This window comes from Oncorhynchus tshawytscha, linkage group LG26 (assembly GCF_018296145.1).
Source record: "Oncorhynchus tshawytscha isolate Ot180627B linkage group LG26, Otsh_v2.0, whole genome shotgun sequence".
In the NCBI taxonomy this organism is placed as follows: Eukaryota; Metazoa; Chordata; class Actinopteri; order Salmoniformes; family Salmonidae; genus Oncorhynchus; species Oncorhynchus tshawytscha.
Genome location: NC_056454.1, coordinates 46,510,100 through 46,532,606, shown reverse-complemented (window position 1 = coordinate 46,532,606; position 22,507 = coordinate 46,510,100). Strand labels below are relative to the sequence as shown.

Genomic DNA, 22,507 nt, shown 5'->3' with positions numbered 1-22,507 from the left:
ATTGCGAACAAAAACACACAAATAAAACTAAATTGCACAAATCCTATATCACACAAATACACAAATGGAATAACACATTTATAAAGAAGAGAATCTGATTATTACACTATTGCACTTCAAACAAGAAACACACAAAATAAATTGCACAACTGCCATCTAAACCCTGACCTTTCTTGCCTTCCTTGACGCAAAGTCATTGATGACATCATCATAAGAACTCTGCCCAGCAATTGCATTATTTAATACTGGTGACAGCAAGGCCACTAATGCGTTCCTGTGACATGGTGGACCTCAGGTAGTGTGCAGACTGGTTTTCTATTAATCTTAATGATGTTGCACAAACCAGTTTAAAAAAAAAATCAACAATATGTCTGTAAGACTATATATTCACAGTATTATGAATGAATTGTGGTTTATTTGGTAGCATTTCGTAGTGTGACTGATTTTATTAATTCCATTAGTACTGTACAAAGTTAGAGGTGTGTTATTTGATAAAATCCCCCGATACCCCTACCTCGGGCTTCCAGAGGGGAGACCTGAGGTCAACCTACCCCCCGCTCCCCTCCCCATCTCGTACTTCTGAGTGGGAACCCTTCCCAGGCAGTAGCCTGCCTAGCTCACAAACTCGAATCAGAGCGCCCACTCCGACAAGGTTCCTTGACCCACAGTCCCACACGGTGACATGATATCATTGACGTGACATGCAAATGAGCGATAGAAAACCGATCTCGCAAATGTCACCAATCCAAATGTTTTTTTTTGTGCTGGCACCCTGTGCCGCCCCAGGGAAGATGGCGCCCTGGGCAGCTGCCTATGTCGCCCATACCTAAATCCGCTGCTGTCCATTACGTTTATGGGGGGTCAATTAAGGAAGACATCCTCTTCTGCAAACCACTGGAAACCAGGACAACAGGAGAGGATCTTTTTTAAAGTACTGGACAGCTTTGTGACATCAAATGGACATTGGTGGTCAAGATGTGTTGGTATCTGTACTGATGGCGCAAAAGCCATGACAGGGAGACATAGTGGAGTGGTAACGCGCGCGCAAGCAGTTGCTCCCGACGCCACTTGGGTACACTGCAGCATCAACCGAGAGGCTCTTTCTGCCAAAGGAATGCCTGACAGCTTCAAAGACATTTTGGACACTACAGTGAAAATGATTAACATTGTTAAAGCAAGGCCCCTGAACTCTTTTCTGCACTATGCAATGATATGGGCAGCGACCATGTAATGCTTTTGCAACATACAGAAGTGCCAAGACGAACTTAAAGTTATTTTTACTAACCATCATTTTCACTTGTCTGACCGCTTGCATGATGACGACTGGCCTATCTGGGTGATGTTTTTTCTCATCTGAATGATCTGAATCTGGGATTACAGGGACTCTCCGTAACTATATTCAATGTGCGGGACAAAATTGAGGCTATGATTAAGAAGTTGGAGCTCTTCTCTGTCTGCATTAACAAGGACAGCACAGAGGTATTTCCACCATTGTATGATTTTTTTTGCGTGCAAATGAACTCAAGCTTACAGACGATGTCAAATGTGACATAGTGAAGCACCTGAGTGAGTTGGTGCGCAATTACGCAGGTACTTTCCCTAAATGGATGACACAAACAACTGGATTTGTTATCCCTTTCATGCCCTGCCTCCAGTCCACTTACCGATATCTGAACAAGAGAGCCTCATCGAAATTGCAACAAGCGGTTCTGTGAAAATTGAATTTAATCAGAAGCCACTGCCAGATTTCTGGATACTGCTGCACTCAGAGTATTTGCCTTGGCAAATTGCGCTGTTAAGACTCTGATGCCCTCTGCAACCACGTACCTATGTGAGAGTGTATTCTCGGCCCACACTAGCATGAAAACTAAATACAGCCACAGACTGTGTGGAAAATGACTCTCTCCAAAACAACCCAACATTGCAGAGTTATGTGCATCCTTTCAAGCACACCCTTCTCATTAACCTGTGGTGAGATATTCACAATTTTCAATTAACAAATCAGGTTTAAATATAAGATGATTAAATATAGAGCAAAATGATTGATTATTATATTATTTGTGCCCTGGTCCTATAAGAGCTCTTTGTCACTTCCCATGAGCCTGTTGGGATTTTAAAAAAACCTCATACTCATTCTTATGTTTAATAAATGTAGCATATAGTGTGTGTGTGTGTGTGGCAGGATTACAATTACGGCAACAACAAAAAAATACATTTGAGAGTGTGCTGATCCTGGTGCTAGAGGGGGTACGCAGCTGGAGGTTGAATGTTTGATGGGGTACAGGACTGTAAAAAGTTTGGGAACCACTGCTTCTAGTCTAACATTCTGACACCTGAGAGGTTGGGACCACTTTGCAATTAAGTAGCGTTTGAAACATGTCTTCTTAATGAAGTGGTCATACGACGAGCTCCAACTATGTATCTGTAAAGAACCTCACTACCTCTAGCTACCTCACCTACTACACCGTACACTTACTTCACTGTTCCACTATCTGAAATTATACGGGTTTTTTTTTTTCTCCCTCAAGCGCGCCCACGAATACGCGTTCACGTTTGGCAGCTCCACGTCGACATTCTTCCAGCTACAGACTGAACTGCACAGGGCTGAAAGAATAGAATAAGAGGTAAAAACGGCGTGAATGCACCAATACGAACACTGTATGGAGGCTCCAAAGAGGGACGTCAACCGCGAAATTAGGAAGTGGAAAAACTCTTGCTTGCTTTGATAGTTTGTCCTGCAACCGTTGTAGATAGGCCACTGGTTTTTGCATTTTATTATCGGTTTGCCCTCGTGCTTGATCGCAGCTGTTCCCCTTTAAGAGCTGCCGTTTCTACCAGGTACCGTATGATCAGTTGCATTTCTTTAGCTTATCATTATAATGTTCACATTTAGAATATGAAGCTATGCTATGGCATTTCACATCTGCTAATAGAATTCCAACATCTTTTAATTCACTGTTTGATTTTGGACTTTGTAACTTCATGACAATAAGCAACTCTCCAAACTGTATTGAATATACATGTATTTGTTACTGTAATCTGAAGTGGAATATGTTGAATATTTGCGTATATGTAGACTATATTTTCATTGTGAAATTCAATCTGTGGCTTGTGGGGAAAAACTCCCAACAAGTAGGTTAAACAGCGTAATGAACGCGGGCGTCTTACCCTTGGAGTGAACGATTCAACATGAACAAATTCATGATTTCAAATTTGGAACCCTTTTAGGCACGTCATCTGTTCCACATATGGAGTGCCCTAATTGTTGCCTTTACTACCTTGAAGATAGTCAAGGTTGAACTGCGAAGTAAACAGCTTATGAACGAAAATGTATCTTGCCTCTTACTGTGTGATATTGTATGATTTCATCATTTGTGTGGTGTGGTGTGGTGTGGTGGGGGGGTGTCAGAGTGTGAGAATCAATCCAAGTTTCCAACAGCAGTCTTTCCATTCACTCCTCTCTGTGTTTTAATAAGCCCAGAGAATTAGTTAAAGTTCCACATAATACACTTTTTGTAAAGCACTCAGCTGTGGTTGATTTCAGTTTAATCTCAAATCATGGTGGATTTTAACTTTTTAGGTCTCAATATTGTGTTCAGAAAGTCATCCCAACCTCCATAATTACATATTTTCCACACTACAGTGTTAATTCAAAGTGTTTATCAACCCAGCACATCAATAGGAAACTTACATTTCATTCTCTCTTTATATATTGCAGGTGGAGTAGTGAAAGGGGTTGGCACTGTGGCTGTCCAAGTAAAGTTCTGTGATACACTTTGACTCTAATTGTTTGCAGTCAGTGCATTACAGAACTTTATTTTGGGAGTTAATGCTCTGGGCCTGAGGGAAATAAATCTACCATCTGGAGAGCGGGAGCATTATTCCACAACATGGCCACTTGCAGACTTCAATAGGGAAACTCCTTGTCACTAAATATGTTCTTAGAATAAACTTTCTTTTGACAATGACATGCCTCGTGAGTTTTCACCTACTTGTGAATGTATTTATTTGCTTATAATTAAAAGACTCACTTTGGTCTGTTGGTATCAGAGTGAAATGTCTGAATTTATGACTGAAAAAGGGAGTAGTAGATTGTTGCATCACTTTCTATAGGGTGACCCAGCGAGCCATATGGAAACTCCAGACATCCCTCATGTTCACTTTGTCATGTGACTCATGGAGGTGAGAAAGTTAAACAAGAGCAGTTTAAATGTTCAAACCTCTTTTCCAGTGACCTGGATCATAATGTACGGCTCCTACCACATATTAATGAACCTTATCAAAACCCATAAACATTGTCAAATATTTTTAAGGATTATTTTTTGTGTATTGACATTGTATCCTGTGAATGGAAGTTATGCCTAATTATCTGCTGGAGTGTTGCAAATATAAATCTAATAAACTATTTCAGAGATGTATATGACAGCCAATAGGAAGTTAGGATGAAACGTTGCTATTCTGCAGTGTAGGCTGTCTGTCCAAGCAGTATGAATCAACGGTTCTTTCAAAGCAAACTTTTCACACACAAAAATAAAAGGCAGATAATTACATAACTAAAAGTGCAATAACATCACTGGTTCTATAAAGGGCACAAAACGTGTTAGTGTAATTTAGAGGTTCTCTGGAACTTGTGTATACTTGTTAGCGCTCAGCAGCCAAATGTGATCCCCGAAAATTGCGTACTAAATCACATGTGTAGATATGTGCTCCACGTCATTGCTCTGCTGTGTGTGCGCGCGTCTTGCTAGCGGTCACTCAAATGGCGAGGGGCTGAAGCTCATTGGCTAGAACTCGAATTGCTAAGGGGCATGGGGGAAAATGTAAGGGAAAAGGCACGGCATAGCTTCCAGAAGAAAAAAAAGTCGCTTTCAAACTAGGGATTTCATGGATAAAGAGGTAAAACAGTACATATGCTCATAGATTACACATGTATGAACTACACATTGATACATTCGGTTCAAAGCGGGAGGATTAAAAAAAAAAAAAAATACTACGGCTTGCGGTCCAAACACTTAAAACAGACCCTATCCCCTCAGCCATAAAATTAAGTGGACACTTCTGTCTCTGACGAGTATTCACTTGCAGGGCAAGGGAGGAAGGAAGAAAAAAAAGGGTGAGGAAGGAAGAATTTTTAAATTGACCACTCTTGGCCGGAAATTCATCACTCTTTCATCCCGCGATGATTGGGTTTTCAGCCACCGGTAGCTACAGTCAATTATGATTGCATGTCTACTTATATTAAATATATAAATTATTAATATACACCTACTGTATGATAGCTAGCAAATTAATTAGCTAACTACCGTTGGCCTGCCTAGCTGGAACTTCTGAAGGAAAATACTTTATTTCTACAATTTCCAAAAGATAACCAAACAAAAACATTTAATTTTTACATAGTAGAAAAATGTCTAGCTTATTTGCATTCGTTTTTACTTACACTTGTATGTTGACAACTCCATTGATGTTGTTTTTAAGTTTTCACTGACTTGGAGGATGTACAATTTCGCGAATTGAATTATGGGGAGTTTCAGGCCCCGGAGAGGACATTATTGTACACTCGCAAAGCCGACTAAAAACGAGGGCTGAGGGGCTTACTGTTGCACATTTCTCTTGCTTGGCTAATCATTTGGGCCACCCGCCAAGATGGCAAAGGGATTCCCCCCAAGGGCATAAGGCCAAGGTAAGTGGACGAGGGTGTGTCTTTTAAGTGTTTGGACCATAGCCCTAGTAGTCACCAAAGTTCCAGACCATATTTTTAAAGACACATGCACACATTTAAGCAACATGACATATTTTTCCTGCTATTAAATTAGATTACTTTCTTATAATAAAATCAACATTTTTCTCTGTGTTTTGAAAAAGTTTTGAATTTCAGTTCTCCCAAAGCCCAGTTCATTCATCATGGTTAATATTTAGAGAGCTTCTGTGCTAAGCGTAAGTAATCATTAGGTAACCTGTGCACGGATCAAATCTGTCTGAGAAAAAGGCAGTCACCGGCACAGTGAAAGAAGAGTTGCGTTGATGCATGTTGAGAATGCCATTCTTATAAACTCTGGAATTTCTTTCACTTGCCATTTCTCCTGAAAGGATGACCTCCGAACTATGGGCATCAAGTTTCCATGAACTAAAGACCTACTCTCAAACTCGTATGAATGTAACTGACAGTCCAAATCAACATGCTTGTAAGCTAGTCCCATGCCACAAAACTTGTTAAAAAGGGAAAACTCATTCATTTATATTCTTCCAAGAATCAATATAATTTTTGGAATGACAATTGAACAGCAGTAAATCACACATTGTGCCTTGTAAAAAATATTTGTCTAATATAAGCTTTTCCAGTGACTGTAACTCTCAACTAGATTCAGCTGCGGGACTATTTTTTTTTTAAATTATTGAGCTGATGGTCTGGGGACTGGAACATAATTACAAATAATTTGACTGCGAATTCACTGCAAGAATCCAAACAGATATAATATTTGACTAAAACATAATAATTTAAAACCTTGCTTACATTTGTATATGATCACCTGTCTCTCTATTATGCGTGGAATACTTGGGAACAGATTTCTCAAATTAAAATCACTTGGAGTTGATCTCCAGGTGTTTTTACAGTATTTTATGTACAACACATAAAATATACAAATAAATAAATATATATATATATATTATTATTTTTTGCTCAGAAAATGTGTTGGGCCAAATAAAACCACCCGCGCAAATTCGGCCCGCGGGCCGCCAGTTGGGGAGACGTGCTCTATGGACTACCAGCAATTCAATTAAAGTAACAGCAAAGATAGGCGATAATGTAACCAATTTTGCAACATTGTAATATGTATTGAAAACACAAATTAAATGCAAAGCATGATGGGATTTGATTACAATTTAGCTCATATCCTATTATCGTTGTGACAGCTGCCTTTCCGTGCACAAACACGGAAGCAGTATGGCGTCAAACAACAATAGCTCCGACAGGCAACGAATTGCACAGCAAAGATTAAGCAGAATTGCAGCGCATTTACATAAACATGAGGACGGTAACTCGGGAATTATCGCAAAAGAATGCAAAATTGATGCGACTGGTTCAACGGAAGAAAATAAAGGGACGGTGCCGAGAAAGAGGTAGGAATTGGCGGTGGTAATAGGGTAGAAGTGGCTGAATATGAGGGCTATGGCATGGCTAATATGGCATGCTATCTTGTCATTTAAAAACACATCATTGGTGTCTTACAAACTGAGATCTCCCTTGACATATTATTTAGACATCTCTGTTTTAATTTAGCCAAGAAAATGAGCCAGCAGAGTGTGTGGTAGTTAAACAAAGTGTTCATTCATTGAAGTGGGTGCGGCGGGACTGTATTATATATTCTATGCTAATTTTTTTCATTGTAGTTAGCTAGGCTACTTATTTAAAATGTGTTTCAGTAATGTTTTGATCTCTCACCTTGTTGAAATTAAAGTTCAGGTCAATCCTAAACTAGGATAGTACCACATTTGTCATAGTTTGCCAGCGTTATATGACCCACACTAGCCGACTAAACTCCTAGATTTACGATGGAGTTGAGCGGCGACTAGTGTGGGCGGACTGGAGCTCCTACACCACATAAAATGCTTTTCTTTTTTGTATAAAACAAAACTACTGATTTCAGAACCCAAAAAATAGACTGGAATTACACACAAGTGTTCTGTTTAATTGCGGGCTATTCTTTTAGGTGCTGGAATTAGTAGGTTATGATAAAAACACTAATTGTATCTGACCTCGGAGCTCCAGTCTGACACCACTAGTCGTCGATCAACTCCATCGTAAATCTAGGAGTTGAGTTTAATTGGCAAGACCCACACGAGCCGCTCGTGACAGTGGGCAGCTGAAGTTTATGTAAAACCACAAGATAAGCTTGCCAACATTTGTGACTATTTCAAGGTAGCCTATTCCATTATACATGTATATTGTTAGCTATAGCTTGATTAAAACTACGGGTGACGTTTTGAATGCTGACAATATTCTGAACAACGATTAGGGAAATGTCAACTCTGTTTGAGTGACATGAACAGAACAAGCTAGCTAGCTACTATACATTATTGAATAGAAGGGATCATTATAATGGTAATATTTTTTTTATATTCTTCATTATATTATATCACATTTTTATCTGGAGGTTAATGGTTTTCCAGATTCAGAAATGGGATAAAGTTGAGCAGGTAACTTAAACTTGGATCTGATTTGGCCAAGACCTGTGGTGGTCTGACAATCAGTTCGTAATGAGACGAGTTGAAAGTTAAAGCTTTCACAATCGTGCTGTAGTGACATAAAAATAAAATCAGGGTTAAGTGCCTTGCTCAAGGGCAATTGTCACCTTATCAGCTCGGGTATTCGAACCAGCGACCTTTCATGTACAGGCCCAACGCTGCAACCGCTAGACTACCTACCACCCTGTGACAGCTAGTGTCAGATATGCCTTAGACCACACTTCCATACTTGCATTTCGTATTGAGTATTGCATGAACCACTCACTCATGTAACACTGAACAATCCATTATCCTGCATTCAACTGTGACGTGGCCTGTGTGCGGAGGTGTTACCATCGTTCTACCACAGGAATGTTAATGATTTATTTATGTATTATGTATGGCTCTTCATTGTGCAGTTGGGAAAAGTTTTGTGGAGCGATAGGTAATGATGCTTCGTGGGTGACTGTTGTTGATGTGTGCAGAGGGTCCCTGGTTCGAGCCCGGGTATGGGCGAAGGTCTTCATTGTGCAGTTGGGAAATGTTTGATATTAATATAGAATGTTTTTTTTTTTGAGAAGCAGAAGTGCTAAGGCTTATTTTAGATGAACCCTATAGGTGAGCTCCTGAGTGGAGCAGCGGTCTAAGGCACTGCAATCTCAGTGCTAGAGGCGTCACTACAGACCCTGGTTAGATATCTAGGCTGTATCACAACCGGCCTTGATTGGGAGTCCCATAGGGCGGCGCGCTATTGGCCCAGTGTCGTTAGGGTTTGGCCCGGGGTAGGCCGTCATTGTAAATTTAACTGACTTGCCTAGTTAAATAAAGGTTAAATAAATAACCTGTTGGTCAGTTAGGCTATGGGCAATTCCATGATAACAGAGTGATGCTGAGACTCAGATTTTTCACTTTAAAATGTGTCAAACAAAAAACAATTATTGCAAAGTTAAACAAACCATAGAACTGTATGCACAAGGATTACATTAAAATTAAAATGTAAGTTATAGATTGAAAGCAAGTCTAAGAAAGCAAGTCCCCGTGTGGCTCAGTTGGTAGAGCATGGCACTTGCAAAGCCAGGGTTGTGGGTTTGATTCCCACGAGGGACCAAGGACAAACAAATATGAAAATGTAGGCACTCACTACTGTAAGTCCCTCTGGATAAGTGCATCAGCTAAATGACTCAAATGTAAAATGTAAAGACATTTTTGATCGATTGTATGTGCGCTAATTCCCATTCTATCATTTTAGTTTTTGTCTTTCGGTTTTGTACAACAGTTGAAAATACAATGTTTTTGGTTATTGAAGAGATGTTTCACAGTGGTTTAGCAAGTACAGTGATTCTCTACACTATATATTGCTTGTTTCGTCACAAACTGAAATTAGGCGAACTATTCCAATTTTAGCAACCAGGAAATGGCTGAGTGATTTCTGCATATTGCAGCTTTTTTAAGTGAAAAATCTGAGTCTCAGCATCACTCTGTTACTGTGGAATTGCCCCAATGCTACCTTTCTTGCGCGATGAGTTTGGTTTAACCTGGAAGCCAGATTTCTGCTGGTTTGTTGGTCTCTCTCTATTGCCAAATGTATGGTCATTTTGTGCTGACGAGTGACCAAAAATGTTTTAATTATGACAATAAATTATAAAGCAGTCTATGCCTAATTCTCCAGTGTGAGCCCACCCACCCCCATTTCCAAATGTAAAAAGAATGTTGAGTACAACTGGTATTGTTATCTGTATGCGTAAATGTTACCTTCATGAATTTACCCTCATTGCCCACATTTTCTAGAATTGCGCTTATCACTGGAGAGTAGGAATGTTCCCTGCTACAAACCTGGGCTAACTGGTCCTGGTCTTGCTGGAATGTCAGTCTGGATTTGACCTACTTCATAAACAACCTATACATTTGCACCCATTGTTTCAAATGGCATTTTAACCTTCTTTTAACCTTCTTAATTTTTTTATATTTTTTTTAGTTACAATTCAGAGTTTGTAAAATCAACAGTCTAACTTCTTGACTATTGACTCATTCTGTTGTAATAACTTGATGGCAGCCACAAAAACAAGGCTACCTTTTGAACAAGGCGCTGATCTAGCTGCTAATTACTAGCCTAATGGTCTGGTCATCGTCATGCAGTGTAATATTTGTTACCGTAGCTTCAAAAGATTCCCCCAGCTCTTTGAGGCCAGACGGCCATTGCTTCCATTTAATTATACAATAAATTAATTCATCTCTGGGCAGTTGTATTCTTCTGCTTGTTGAGGTTGTGACAGGACATCAGAGTTGTGTCATGGTCTGTTGAGATGGCAGGCTGTGATAGACTGGCATTGAGAGTATGTCGCTCTAGCTCTCATTTCCCAGGCTCCTCATAAATTACACTGGCTGCCTGTTTGGCAGGCATTCCTCATGGGTTTTTCTCAACCATGTGTACCAACTTAAGGTATGGATCCCTCCTAGGGGTAGTGGCCTGTTTCCTCTGGCCGGCTGCCGTAGTGGCCTGTTTCCTCTGGCCGGCTGCCGTAGTGGCCTGTTTCCTCTGGCCGGCTGCCGTAGTGGCCTGTTTCCTCTGGCCGGCTGCCGTAGTGGCCTGTTTCCTCTGGCGAGGAATATCTGAAAAGCATTCCCTTGGGATGAGCGTAGTGATTTAACACAGACGAAGAAACACATTTACTAAACTGTCAGTTTTATTATTTTTTATTATTCAGTAGATATATGGAGATACTAAAATTCTGCCTGATACTTTCAGTTCAGTGTTCAAACTTGTTTCTTGAATCCTCTAACCTGATTTAGCATAATGCTAAGCTGACAAATGGTATTTATTTGGAACACTTTTAGGAGGATATACCCAACCTTCGTTGGCCACACCTTTTCTCCTAATGATCATCATCTGTGGTTATTCATCATGCTGCTCCCCCTTGGAATGAGATCTAAGCCACTCTCTGTCTAATGACTGCTGTTCATGCTGTTTGAAGGTAACAGGTTTTCTTCCCCATTTGTTACTGTGCCTACAGGCTTTTGTAGTTGGCTGTGTGTAGTCCACAGGGGAACGACCACCTCTGAGACCAGGCCTAGGTGTGACTGGAGCTTCCCATACTGCCAATACACTAAGGAAGAGCCACGATGTGGAAAGCCCATTTTGAATAACAGAGAGCCACGACGTGGAAAGCCCATTTTGAATAACAGAGAGCCACGACGTGGAAAGCCCATTTTTGAATAACGGATGGCAAAACAAGGGAACTACAACACATTCCCCATTTGCAAATAGACCACTAATCCAAATACTAGCCTACTGTGCAACAGGATGTCAAGTATGAGGGTGCAAGTCCATGGTCTTTTAAAAGTGCTTCCTTGTGTTGTCTTGGTCCCTTGACATTTGACCTGTGTCGTCTCTGACAGCGTTATTACAGCATTAGCTTCTACTACTAACATTAACTAAATTGACCAACTGTTTCTTGTTCTCTCCCAGGCAGGAGATTATGAAGTGGAATGGCTGGGGGTACAGTGACTCCAAATTCCTCTTTAACAAGAAGGGTCAAGCAGAATTTACAGGCAAAAGGTACAGAATACTGTCTCAACATTTTCAACTGTTGTTTTACTCTCACGGAAGAAAATCTGGATTGTCTCAGATGATCTGTAGGCTAAAGAATCTATTCACATGTGTTGATAGAATTCTCAATCTTAGTTGTTCACTCCTTTGCACAGGCTACCACCTAAAACTGGTTCCCGACATTTCTTGATTTTTAATGTATTTAAATAGTTGATTATTGGCGTACTCGTTTTGACATTTTACTGCATTGTTAGGAGTCGGTAACATAAGCGTTTCACTGCACCCGCTATAAATCCTGCTGAACTGTGTGTGCCAACTGTGGGTTTCCACAAACTCGGTCCTGGTGCCCCCTCAAGGATGCATTTTTGTGTGTTTTTGCCCTAGCATAACACAGCTGACTTAAATAACCAACTCATCATCAAGCTTTGATGATTTGAATCAGCTGTGTAGTGCTAGGGCAATAAACAAAAGGGCCAGGATCGAGTTTTGGGAAAACCCTGTTGTACATGATCAATAGACTTTGATTTGAAAACCTCCCACTCCTCTCCAGCCTCATTCAGAGTGGGGTACTAGTGCCACCTAGTGGCTGGTATCGATACTCTGCTTATCTTGTTTTGATTTAGTCTCCAGACATCAGGTCAATGAGTGGGATTATCAGCTGTTTGAAACTGCCCTTATTACCTTTCATGGAATGTTTCTTCTTACCAATGACTAGGGGTTGGTGCTTTTGTTTTGTTTCTGCTAACAGTTGTCATGGGAACAATTGTTGGAAATATGTTGAGTGCTGATGTAGGAAGTGATTAGTTTGAATCTCTGTGCGTTTTTTAAAGAAGCCTAACCTATTGTCTCTCCACTCTCTCTGATAACGAGGGTATGACTTGAATCCACACTGGCTGCAGAATGGATCTGTTTTCTTTGGCACAACATCTTCTGTTCTGAACCTTTTTATCTTTGTCCCTTTATGATAAGAGGCAGAGATGGTGACGTATGGGTTTCGGAAAGAAAAGCGACGTGATGTGATTTTTACAGGATGCTGAGTAGCAAATGGTTCCTCTGTTAGTCTTTACTAGAAGTTGTATCAATGACATTTCCTGTTCTGTGCTTTCTCATGCGTGGTTTGAGAGACGGAAGAAATTAAAGTGAATGAGAATTTTCCTCTTTTCATTAAGGAGTGTGTTTTAATGTTCGGCTGGACAAAGACGGACTACAGTTCCCTGGTGTGTTGGCCTCTACTGTGCCAGCGGTTCGATTATACAGCGTCTGGCCTGGGCTGGCGCCACAGGGACAGCGTGGTCACTAGGCTCACCTAATAACCTCTAAGCTCAAACAACCACACACTGACTCCATACCCATAACAGACCGCATGTATTTCAGCAGTTCCCAGCGTAACACCTAGGTCAGAGGGGATGTGTTTATGATTTGGGTAAAGCTTTCTTTTAAGCCTGTGTGTTTTTGGTTCATTGTAGGTATAGGCTAAGTGGGATGACCCTGCCCAGTTTGCAGGACTGGTTTGAAAATACCTTCGGTGCCAGTGTGAAGCATAAAAGCCCTGCGACAGTAAGTGCTGTTGGTTTTCAACCCCCATGTCTCCTGTTGGTGTGAATTCCAATGACGGCAGCCGGCGACCAGTTAATGGCTCCTCCTCCTCCCATGTCTTTGTCCCAGCCAGTCCTGAATGCCAGCGTTGTGCCGCCGCCCAGACTGAACGAGGCATTCGTAGAGAACCTGAAGGCCACAGGCATCCCATTCTCCAATGAGGCGGAGGACAGGGTGTTCCGTGCCCACGGTGAGGCATGCTGGGAATGCTCCGGTCCTGCAGGGGACTGGGTCTCATACAGACTGTGTGATGCCATCTTTATTCTTACACATGCGGTACATAGGAACACAGCACTATTATGAACATCGCACTAATTATACTGATCATACAATCATAATTGCTTTTGTTGTAGTATATATATTTTCTAATTACTTTGTGTTAACAGGTCATTGCTTACATGAAATCTTTGCTCTCAGAGAAGGGAAGAAATTTGAGCGTGTTCCAGACATGGTGGTGTGGCCAAGTGAGTTTTACATCAACTCACGTATCCACCTCCCTCCCTTCCACAATGCATTGCTTCTCTTCATCCTGCCTCAGGTTTTTATTTTAAGGGTTAATCTCTGCGGAGGCGTAGGGATATTGATATGGACGAGAGGTGGCTTAATAAGAAGTGTCAGGGCGTTGGACACCCAGTACACCAGGCCCATCACCGTATAGTCATGAATCACGGCAGATTGATTCGCTGCAGTTATGGCTGGCACCTTTTTATCATGCAAATTTGTGTTGACTGATGGCTGGAATTTGATTTTATCAGACTCTGTGCCGTTGCTACTGTTGTTATCGATGTAACACTAACATATAACATGTGTGTTAGAAAATGACACGGGATAAAATGTCCATCCAAGATATTGTTCGGTATCCTTTGCCTCCGCAGACTGCCACAACGATGTGGTGAAAATTGTGGAGCTGGCGTGCAAGCACAATGTTTGTCTGATACCGTACGGCGGTGAGTCTTTCACTGTTGCAAATCCAATATTATAATGTTTTTATTTATGTTTTTACAAACTTTACAATATATTTTTAATTAGAATGGTATGCCCTGTCTTTTCCTTGTGGCCTAACCAGGGGAAGTGCTGGTTATAGCCTGCTGCTAGGGCCCAGAGCTTTCCCCTGGTGATGTGGTCAGGGAGAGGTCCTAACCCCTCTAGTCTCCTGTCCCCCATCCAGGAGGTACCAGTGTGACCAGTGCTCTAGAGTGCCCCCCGGAGGAGACCCGCTGCATCGTCTCTCTGGATACTTCCCAGATGGTGGGGAATGAACCGACTTGGAGACAGTACACATTAGATCCACTCTGAGAGTCACACGTCATAGATCTGTAAACAATGCTTTTATACCATACAAGGATCTGCTCCACGAAGCACTTTGTCTCAACACAACATTACTGTTTCTATAGTACCAAATATACACTGTACCCTTTTTTCCCCCTCAGAACAGACTCAATTTGTCAGGGCATGGACTCTACAATGTGTCAAGTGTTCCACAGGGATGCTGGCCCATTTTTGACTCCAATGATTCCCATAGTTGTGTCAAGTTGTCTGGATGTCCTTTGGGTGGTGGATCATTATTGAAACACACAGGAAACTGTTGAGCATGGAAAAATCCAGCAGCGTTGCAGTTCTTGCCACAAACTTGTGCGCCTGGCATTTACTACCATACCCTGTTCAAAGGCACTTAAAATGTGTCGTCTTGTCCATTCACCCTCTGAATGGAACACATACACAATGGATGTCTCTATTGTCTGAAGGCTTATAAATCCTCCTTAACCTGTCTCCTCCCCTTCATCTACACTGATTGAAGTGGATTGAATAAGTAACGTCATTAAGAGATCATAGCTTTCAACCTGGTCAGTCTGTCATGGTAAGAGCAGGTGTTCATAAGGTTTTTGTACTTAGAGTAAAACCTTGTATCTGTATGTTAATGATGCATCTTAGTTTTACAGACTGTATAATGTCTTGCACAAGATCAGCTGGCTGTATACTCTCTGTATGGACAATAGAAAGCCAAGTGTTACAGGCCATTTCTTTTGCGACGTTAGAGCTTTTTTTTTCTCTGTGAATGTCTGACTCTCTCACAGCAGGATAGATGGGGTCGGTCAGCATGGAGGACGCTCTCACAGCAGGATAGATGGGGGTCGGTCAGCATGGAGGACACTCACAGCAGGATAGATGGGGTCGGTCAGCACAGAGGATGCTCTCACGACAGGAAAGATGGGGGTCGGTCAGCACGGAGGACGCTCTCACGGCAGGAAAGATGGGGGTCGGTCAGCACGGAGGACGCTCTCACGACAGGATAGATGGGGGTCGGTCAGCACGGAGGACGCTCTCACGGCAGGAAAGATGGGGTCGGTCAGCACGGAGGACGCTCTCACGGCAGGAAAGATGGGGTCGGTCAGCACGGAGGACGCTCTCACGGCAGGAAAGATGGGGGTCGGTCAGCACGGAGGACGCTCTCACGGCAGGAAAGATGGGGGTCGGTCAGCACGGAGGACGCTCTCACGGCAGGAAAGATGGGGGTCGGTCAGCACGGAGGACGCTCTCACGACAGGAAAGATGGGGGTCGGTCAGCACGGAGGACGCTCTCACGGCAGGAAAGATGGGGGTCGGTCAGCACGGAGGACGCTCTCACGGCAGGATAGATGGGGGTCGGTCAGCACGGAGGACGCTCTCACGGCAGGATAGATGGGGGTCGGTCAGCACGGAGGACGCTCTCACGGCAGGATAGATGGGGGTCGGTCAGCACGGAGGACGCTCTCACGGCAGGATAGATGGGGGTCGGTCAGCACGGAGGACGCTCTCACGGCAGGATAGATGGGGGTCGGTCAGCACGGAGGACGCTCTCACGGCAGGATAGATGGGGGTCGGTCAGCACGGAGGACGCTCTCACGGCAGGATAGATGGGGGTCGGTCAGCACGGAGGACGCTCCTATATCCACGTCAAAGCTTATTCAGACGTCCAGCTGTCTCACTCTCTTATCTTACTTTCGGAGAATCATAAATTTGCTAAACTTTTTCCTCAGAGAAAAATACTGTGAGCGAAGGAAACCCAATCGGAAACAGCATTTAGTATCAGTACTGTATCATAGAACTGTTGGACAGCTGTCTACCCAGGTGATATATTGGCGGTCTGGACATTGCTATTACAGCAGTCACTGAGGAGGTGACGTAAATACCAGTGCGCTGGGTCAAGGGTCACAGGGCATAGCGGGTCTGAGGGAGTCACATGAAAGACTGTGTATGACCGCAGGAGACACTTTATTACCTCTGGAGAATGAATGATGGCTCAAGCTGTTCCGGGGGTGACTGGAGAGGTTAACCTTTTGGAATCTGACTAACACTGTGTCCTCCCCACGGCCCAGTCTTCTAGTAACGACAGCCACATGTTCGTATCTCACAAGTGCTACTGAAATACCCCCCCCTCCCCAAACACGAGCTTGGTTGTTATTACCTTTCTCGTTGATAGATATTGTGGTCACCATAGCATCAGGCTTTTTCTCACAGTCGTTATAAAAGGCTGCATACTGGCCTTTTTTGGGGGGTTCTAGAATTAAGACTGGAATGTATTTGATGTGATTCATTTGGCGAAGGCAGTTTTAGAGAACATCCTTGGATATGGTGTCCACACTACTACTCCAATCATTAAAATCCTCTCCCTCTAACCTGTATGGGATGTATCCGACACAGCATGCTTTTCATCAGGGCTAAACTCAAGGCCTTGTGTTTGTCCTAGTGGTCTAAACCAGGGATCATCAACTAGATTCAGCCGTGGGATCGGGGAGCTGGAACATAATTAGAAATCATTTGTAGACTGCAGATTGACTGCAAGAAGCCCAAACAGTTATAATATTTGACTAAAACATAATCATTTAAAACCTTGCTTACATTTGTATATGATCACCTGTCTCTCTATTATGCGTGGAATACTTGGGAACAGATTTCTCTAATTAAAATCACTTGGAGTTGATCTCCAGGTGTTTTTTTTAATAGTATTTTATGTACAACAATAAAAAAATCCATAAAACCACCTGCGGGCCACCAGTTGGGGAACCGTGGTCTAAATGATGTAAGCAGTGAAATGTTTTGAGCTCATTAGTTTTGTCTTTGTTTTTATCTGCAGAACCGCATATTGTGGCTCGACGAGAATAATTTAGTCGCCCACGTTGAAGCTGGCATCATCGGTCAGGATCTGGAGAGATTAGTAAGTGCCTTGTCCTCATGCATACTAAGCCATTTCATGCTGAATGATCTCCCATGCAAGGGCTCATTGTTGCTAAGATGGGTAAGTATTTATTTTTTTAAATTTGACCTTTTTATTTAACTAGGCAAGTCAGTTAAGAACAAATTCTTATTTTCAATGATGGTTTAACTGCCTTGTTCAGGGGCAGAACGACAGATTTGTACCTTGTCAGCTCGGGGATTTGAATTTGTCCAACGCTCTAACCACTAGGCTACCCTGCCGCCCCAAGTATAAGCTGTCTTCTACAGTATCTTTCACCTGTAGCCTGCCATGCCTCTCCACCCTGCGTTAATGGTTTCCAGGGAGTGCAGAGCTCCTATGCTAGGCAGGTCTGAATAGGAGAAGAGGTAACTACGTTAGAGCTTGAGGCTCGGGCGATGAGCAGATGGCACCATCAAGCTAATTTTGAAAAAATTGAGAAGGAGGCTGTGTTTGACGTGAAGGAATGCGTGCTCTGTGTCTCAAACTGGCTCCACCTTTGCATATAGAGGGACCATTTTGACGGAGCAGATGGCTCTGCATTAAAAGCTGCCTGTCGGGGAGAGCAGTGCACGGCCTGACTCCTCACGTCACCTGGTAGACGGGAGCCATTAGAGTAGGCCATGCCTGCATGCTGCTGGGGCCCGGCACCGAGGCCAGGGGCCCGGCACCGAGGCCAGGGGCCCGAGACCGCGACCACATATGAAACATCTTTTTACTCCCCCTTTCATTTTTTCTTCTCCTCCACTTATATTTTGTGGTTCATTTTAGGCTGTTGTAAAAAAATATATATATGGTGTCATAAAGCCCATCATTTGAACACAAAAGCCCCTTAACAAGCCCATCATTTGAACACAAAAGCCCCTTAACAAGCCCATCATTTGAACACAAAAGCCCCTTAACAAGCCCATCATTTGAACACAAAAGCCCCTTAACAAGCCCATCATTGAATCCAGTGGTGGAAGAGGAATTTGATTGTGATTTGGTTTCATATTTAAAATTGTTGTGGTTTTAGTGGTTTACACCAGGAGTTGGGTGCACGTTTTGGTTTTTTCCTTAGCACAACATGGCTGCACGTTTTGCCTTAGCACAACATGGCTGACTCAAATAGTCACAGCTTGATGAGGATGGGTTGGTTATTTGAATCAGCTGTGTAGTGCTAGGGCAGAAACCCAAAACGTGCACCCGTGGGGGTGCCAGGACTTAGTTTGGGGGAAAACCCTGATTTTACACGACGTAGGTCTAAACTCTGCTCCTATAAATACTGATGAGTGTTTCTTTGTCACTCTCCCTCTCCCCAGCTCAACGAGAGTGGCTACTGTACGGGGCATGAGCCAGACTCCATGGAGTTCAGTTCGCTGGGCGGCTGGGTGGCTACTAGAGCATCGGGCATGAAGAAGAACGTATATGGTAACATTGAGGACCTGGTACGTTCCCTCTCTGTGACTAACTCTGATCTTACTGGGCGATTTGTAAATGGACAAAAGGTTGTAACTGGAAGTTGGAGGTGCGCCCATCAAAACAGACTTGCGTCATGCTAATGTATGGGAACTATTGTATTTGGATTTGCTGTGCCGAAGGAGCCTGCTTGTTTTGTTTAAGCTCTGCCAATGATTGACAGAATTTAGCCTTGAATATGAACTCGGCAACCGAAATGGCGCTTGTATTAACCTGGCTATTTCGTCACTCCTCTCTGCTGTGGGTTTTAAAGTCAAGCTAAGTGACTTGAGCTGCCATCTTGTTTGTCGTATGTCCAGGTGATCCACATAAAGGCGGTGACCCCTCGAGGGGTGATAGAGAAGAGCTGCCAGGGGCCACGCACGTCCACTGGGCCAGACATCCACCACTTCATCCTGGGCTCAGAAGGTAAGACTCACCACAACACTCCTCCCAGGGATCAGGACTTCAACACGATTGTAAGTTGACCCTGTCTGTTCAGTGTGTGTGTGTATAATGTAATAACCTGACTGGCTAACTTCATCCAGGGTGGGAGAAGAGAAGCAGTTATGGGGGGAGGGGTATTGGTTTTGGGCCTCTGTGTGTCAGCCTAGTGGTTAGAGCGTTGGACTAATAACTGGAAGGTTGCAAGTTCAAACCCCCGAGCTAACAAGGTGCAAATCTGTCGTTCTGCCCCTGAACAGGCAGTTAACCCACTGTTCCTAAGCCGTCATTGAAAATAAGAATTTGTTCTTAACTGACTTGCCTGGTTAAATAAAGGTAAAACAAATAAAATAAAAAAATGTCTGTCCTTGTCCCCCACCCCTTCTGTCCCACCCTGTCCTAGTCAGAGCCCAGTGACAATACTGCCATATGCCAGGTTGAGGAAGTGCAGGGACTCCTGGGCACTGCAGTGCTGAACAGCTGTGGATACATGCGCCTAACAAAGCACTGCAAGCTGTTTACTGACTATATGCTGGGAGCCGGGCAGAGCTCTCCATCTGGACTCATTACAATGTTTACTGAAAGCACATCTGCTAATGAAAGCCTAACTAATAATGTATTTAATTTAGACCAATCTTCTTCTTTTAAAAATTTAAATTTTTTAAAATGACCTTCAAATCAGTGACACAAATAGTTTGAAGTAAATCTGTCTCTGTCTGTCTCTGTCTGTCTCTGTCTGTCTCTGTCTGTCTCTGTCTGTCTCTGTCTGTCTCTGTCTGTCTCTGTCTGTCTCTGTCTGTCTCTGTCTGTCTCTGTCTGTCTCTGTCTGTCTCTGTCTGTCTCTGTCTGTCTGTCTGTCTGTCTCTGTCTGTCTCTGTCTCTGTCTGTCTCTGTCTGTCTCTGTCTGTCTCTGTCTGTCTCTGTCTGTCTGTCTGTCTCTGTCTCTGTCTGTCTGTCTCTGTCTGTCTGTCTCTGTCTGTCTCTGTCTCTGTCTGTCTCTGTCTGTCTCTGTCTGTCTCTGTCTGTCTCTGTCTGTCTCTGTCCGTCTGTCCGTCTGTCCGTCCGTCCGTCCGTCCCTCTCTATGTCGCTATGTCTCTCTCTCTCTATGTCGCTATGTCTCTCTCTCTCTATGTCGCTATGTCTCTCTCTCTCTATGTCGCTATGTCTCTCTCTCTCTATATCGCTATGTCTCTCTCAGTTCTACCTCCACCACAGTGTGGGTGTGACAGGCCCCCTGAGAGGAGGCCCAGGGCATGTGATCATGATTGAGTCACATCATTACTGTGTGAATTCAGAGCAAAAATAGTCCAAGACAACATATGGCTCCACTTGACCTGACGATATGTAATTATTGTGGATATTTTCTCTAAGTCTCAACGTTCATAAACACTCATTTAAGTCTTTAGGAAAACATCTGTGTTTTTTTAATGGAAATAATTTAGTTAAAAGTAGTGCACTACGTAGTAGGGAATAGGGTGCCATTTTGGACAGGGAGAGCTTCCTCTTGGTAGGGAGGATTCCACCTGTCACTAAACCAAGGTGGAACATAACCCATAAAGCGGCAGACATAGTGGATACTCTGTGGGGTCAGGGGTCATGCTCGGAGCGCTGGGTGACGTGATGAGGACTTGGTGTCCCGGGACTTCCCTTGATATGCACCTGTTGTTTTTTTTCGAACCCCCAGTCGATGAATCTCACTGGACTCCTGTGAGCAGCATGAAACCAGATAACAGGAGAAAATTAACATATACTGTGGTTTAAAAACGACGGGTCACCCACTGCCAGTGAGGTAGTGGTTAAAAACGACGGGTCACCCACTGCCAGTGAGGTAGTGGTTAAAAACGACGGGTCACCCACTGCCAGTGAGGTAGTGGTTAAAAACGACGGGTCACCCACTGCCAGTGAGGTAGTGGTTAAAACGACGGGTCACCCACTGCCAGTGAGGTAGTGGTTAAAAACGACGGGTCACCCACTGCCAGTGAGGTAGTGGTTAAAAACGACGGGTCACCCACTGCCAGTGAGGTAGTGGTTAAAAACGACGGGTCACCCACTGCCAGTGAGGTAGTGGTTAAAAACGACGGGTCACCCACTGCCAGTGAGGTAGTGGTTAAAACAACGGGCGGGTAAGCGCTGATCGCCTTTCTCAGTGAGCTAAATAATGCTCTCTATACTTTCAATGCATTTTTCTGCAAAATGTAAATGTCACGCAAAATTTAAAAAACAGCGGTTTAGATGCTCTTCTCTACACCACTGGTCATCACCAGCCCAAAGGCTGCTAGGAATGTTAAAGCATCATTTTAAGTAACACTAAAACACAACCAATGTCAGGCTATCGTTTTAAAACCATTCTTCTATGAGACCCTTTGTTTCTGTGACATGTGCCCCCCTGTGTTTTCCCCCTAGGAACCCTTGGTGTGGTTACCGAGGTAACGATGAAGATCCGACCAATCCCAGAGTACCAGAAGTATGGCTCGGTGGTCTTCCCTAAATTTGAGGCAGGCGTGGCCTGCTTACGAGAGGTTGCCAAGCAGGTCAATTACATTTCCATCTTGTGTTTGTATGGTATGGTCTTTCCTATTGAAGACCTCCTGTATACTGACAACATTTAGTTCACATCTATCCAATCACATGAAAAAGTGACTTGTAGTTGTGATCTTTAATCTTTTGGTTATATGACAGTATGTACAGTAGCTAAACTATGCAGATCAATGATATATTGTAGTGTTCAAACAAAGTGGTTGGGTTGTGATTGGCAGAGCCCTAATTCTGGGAAGGGATGATAATGAAGCGTGTCCCGCTCTGATTGGGTAGTGCTGATGCAGCCATTATCGATGACTGCATGCGTATGGTTTATGCAGCTCCAATCCTGGGTTAATCCTGTGGTTTAGTTTAACACACAATGAAGGAATCCACCATTTTGAGCACTGGCTTGTCATAGACGTATCCACACACTACCAGGAATATCTACTCGTGCCTCGAGGGTGTGTAGCAACTGTTATTTCAAAGGTTTTTCCTCTCAATTAAGAAAGGTAATGCAGATCAAAAC

The 22,507-nt window shown here is 43.3% G+C and overlaps 1 protein-coding gene and 1 long non-coding RNA gene across 4 annotated transcripts in view; both read left to right on the top strand.

Moving 5' to 3' along the window:
- The first annotated feature begins 2,282 nt into the window (after nucleotides 1-2,282).
- LOC112224974 lies at nucleotides 2,283-4,038 on the top strand. The gene is made up of 2 exons (XR_002949521.2): nucleotides 2,283-2,838; nucleotides 3,719-4,038. It is a non-coding gene; the product is annotated as an uncharacterized LOC112224974 (long non-coding RNA).
- A 2,858-nt stretch (nucleotides 4,039-6,896) lies between these two features.
- Nucleotides 6,897-22,507, top strand: part of LOC112225665 (alkyldihydroxyacetonephosphate synthase, peroxisomal) — a 31,386-nt gene continuing 15,775 nt past the window's right edge. The window contains exons 1-12 of one of the 3 annotated variants that reach the window (XM_024389801.2): nucleotides 6,989-7,119; nucleotides 11,059-11,195; nucleotides 11,690-11,779; nucleotides 13,237-13,327; nucleotides 13,436-13,556; nucleotides 13,753-13,830; nucleotides 14,242-14,313; nucleotides 14,535-14,614; nucleotides 17,481-17,561; nucleotides 18,881-19,006; nucleotides 19,337-19,445; nucleotides 21,865-21,992. In XM_024389801.2, the coding sequence (XP_024245569.1) occupies nucleotides 11,700-11,779; nucleotides 13,237-13,327; nucleotides 13,436-13,556; nucleotides 13,753-13,830; nucleotides 14,242-14,313; nucleotides 14,535-14,614; nucleotides 17,481-17,561; nucleotides 18,881-19,006; nucleotides 19,337-19,445; nucleotides 21,865-21,992 (966 nt within the window). In that variant the 5' untranslated portion in view covers nucleotides 6,989-7,119; nucleotides 11,059-11,195; nucleotides 11,690-11,699. Of the gene's footprint in view, nucleotides 7,120-11,058; nucleotides 11,196-11,689; nucleotides 11,780-13,236; nucleotides 13,328-13,435; nucleotides 13,557-13,752; nucleotides 13,831-14,241; nucleotides 14,314-14,534; nucleotides 14,615-17,480; nucleotides 17,562-18,880; nucleotides 19,007-19,336; nucleotides 19,446-21,864; nucleotides 21,993-22,507 lie in introns of all 3 variants that reach the window. The other 2 variants (XM_024389799.2, XM_024389800.2) reach the window with 2 other exon arrangements.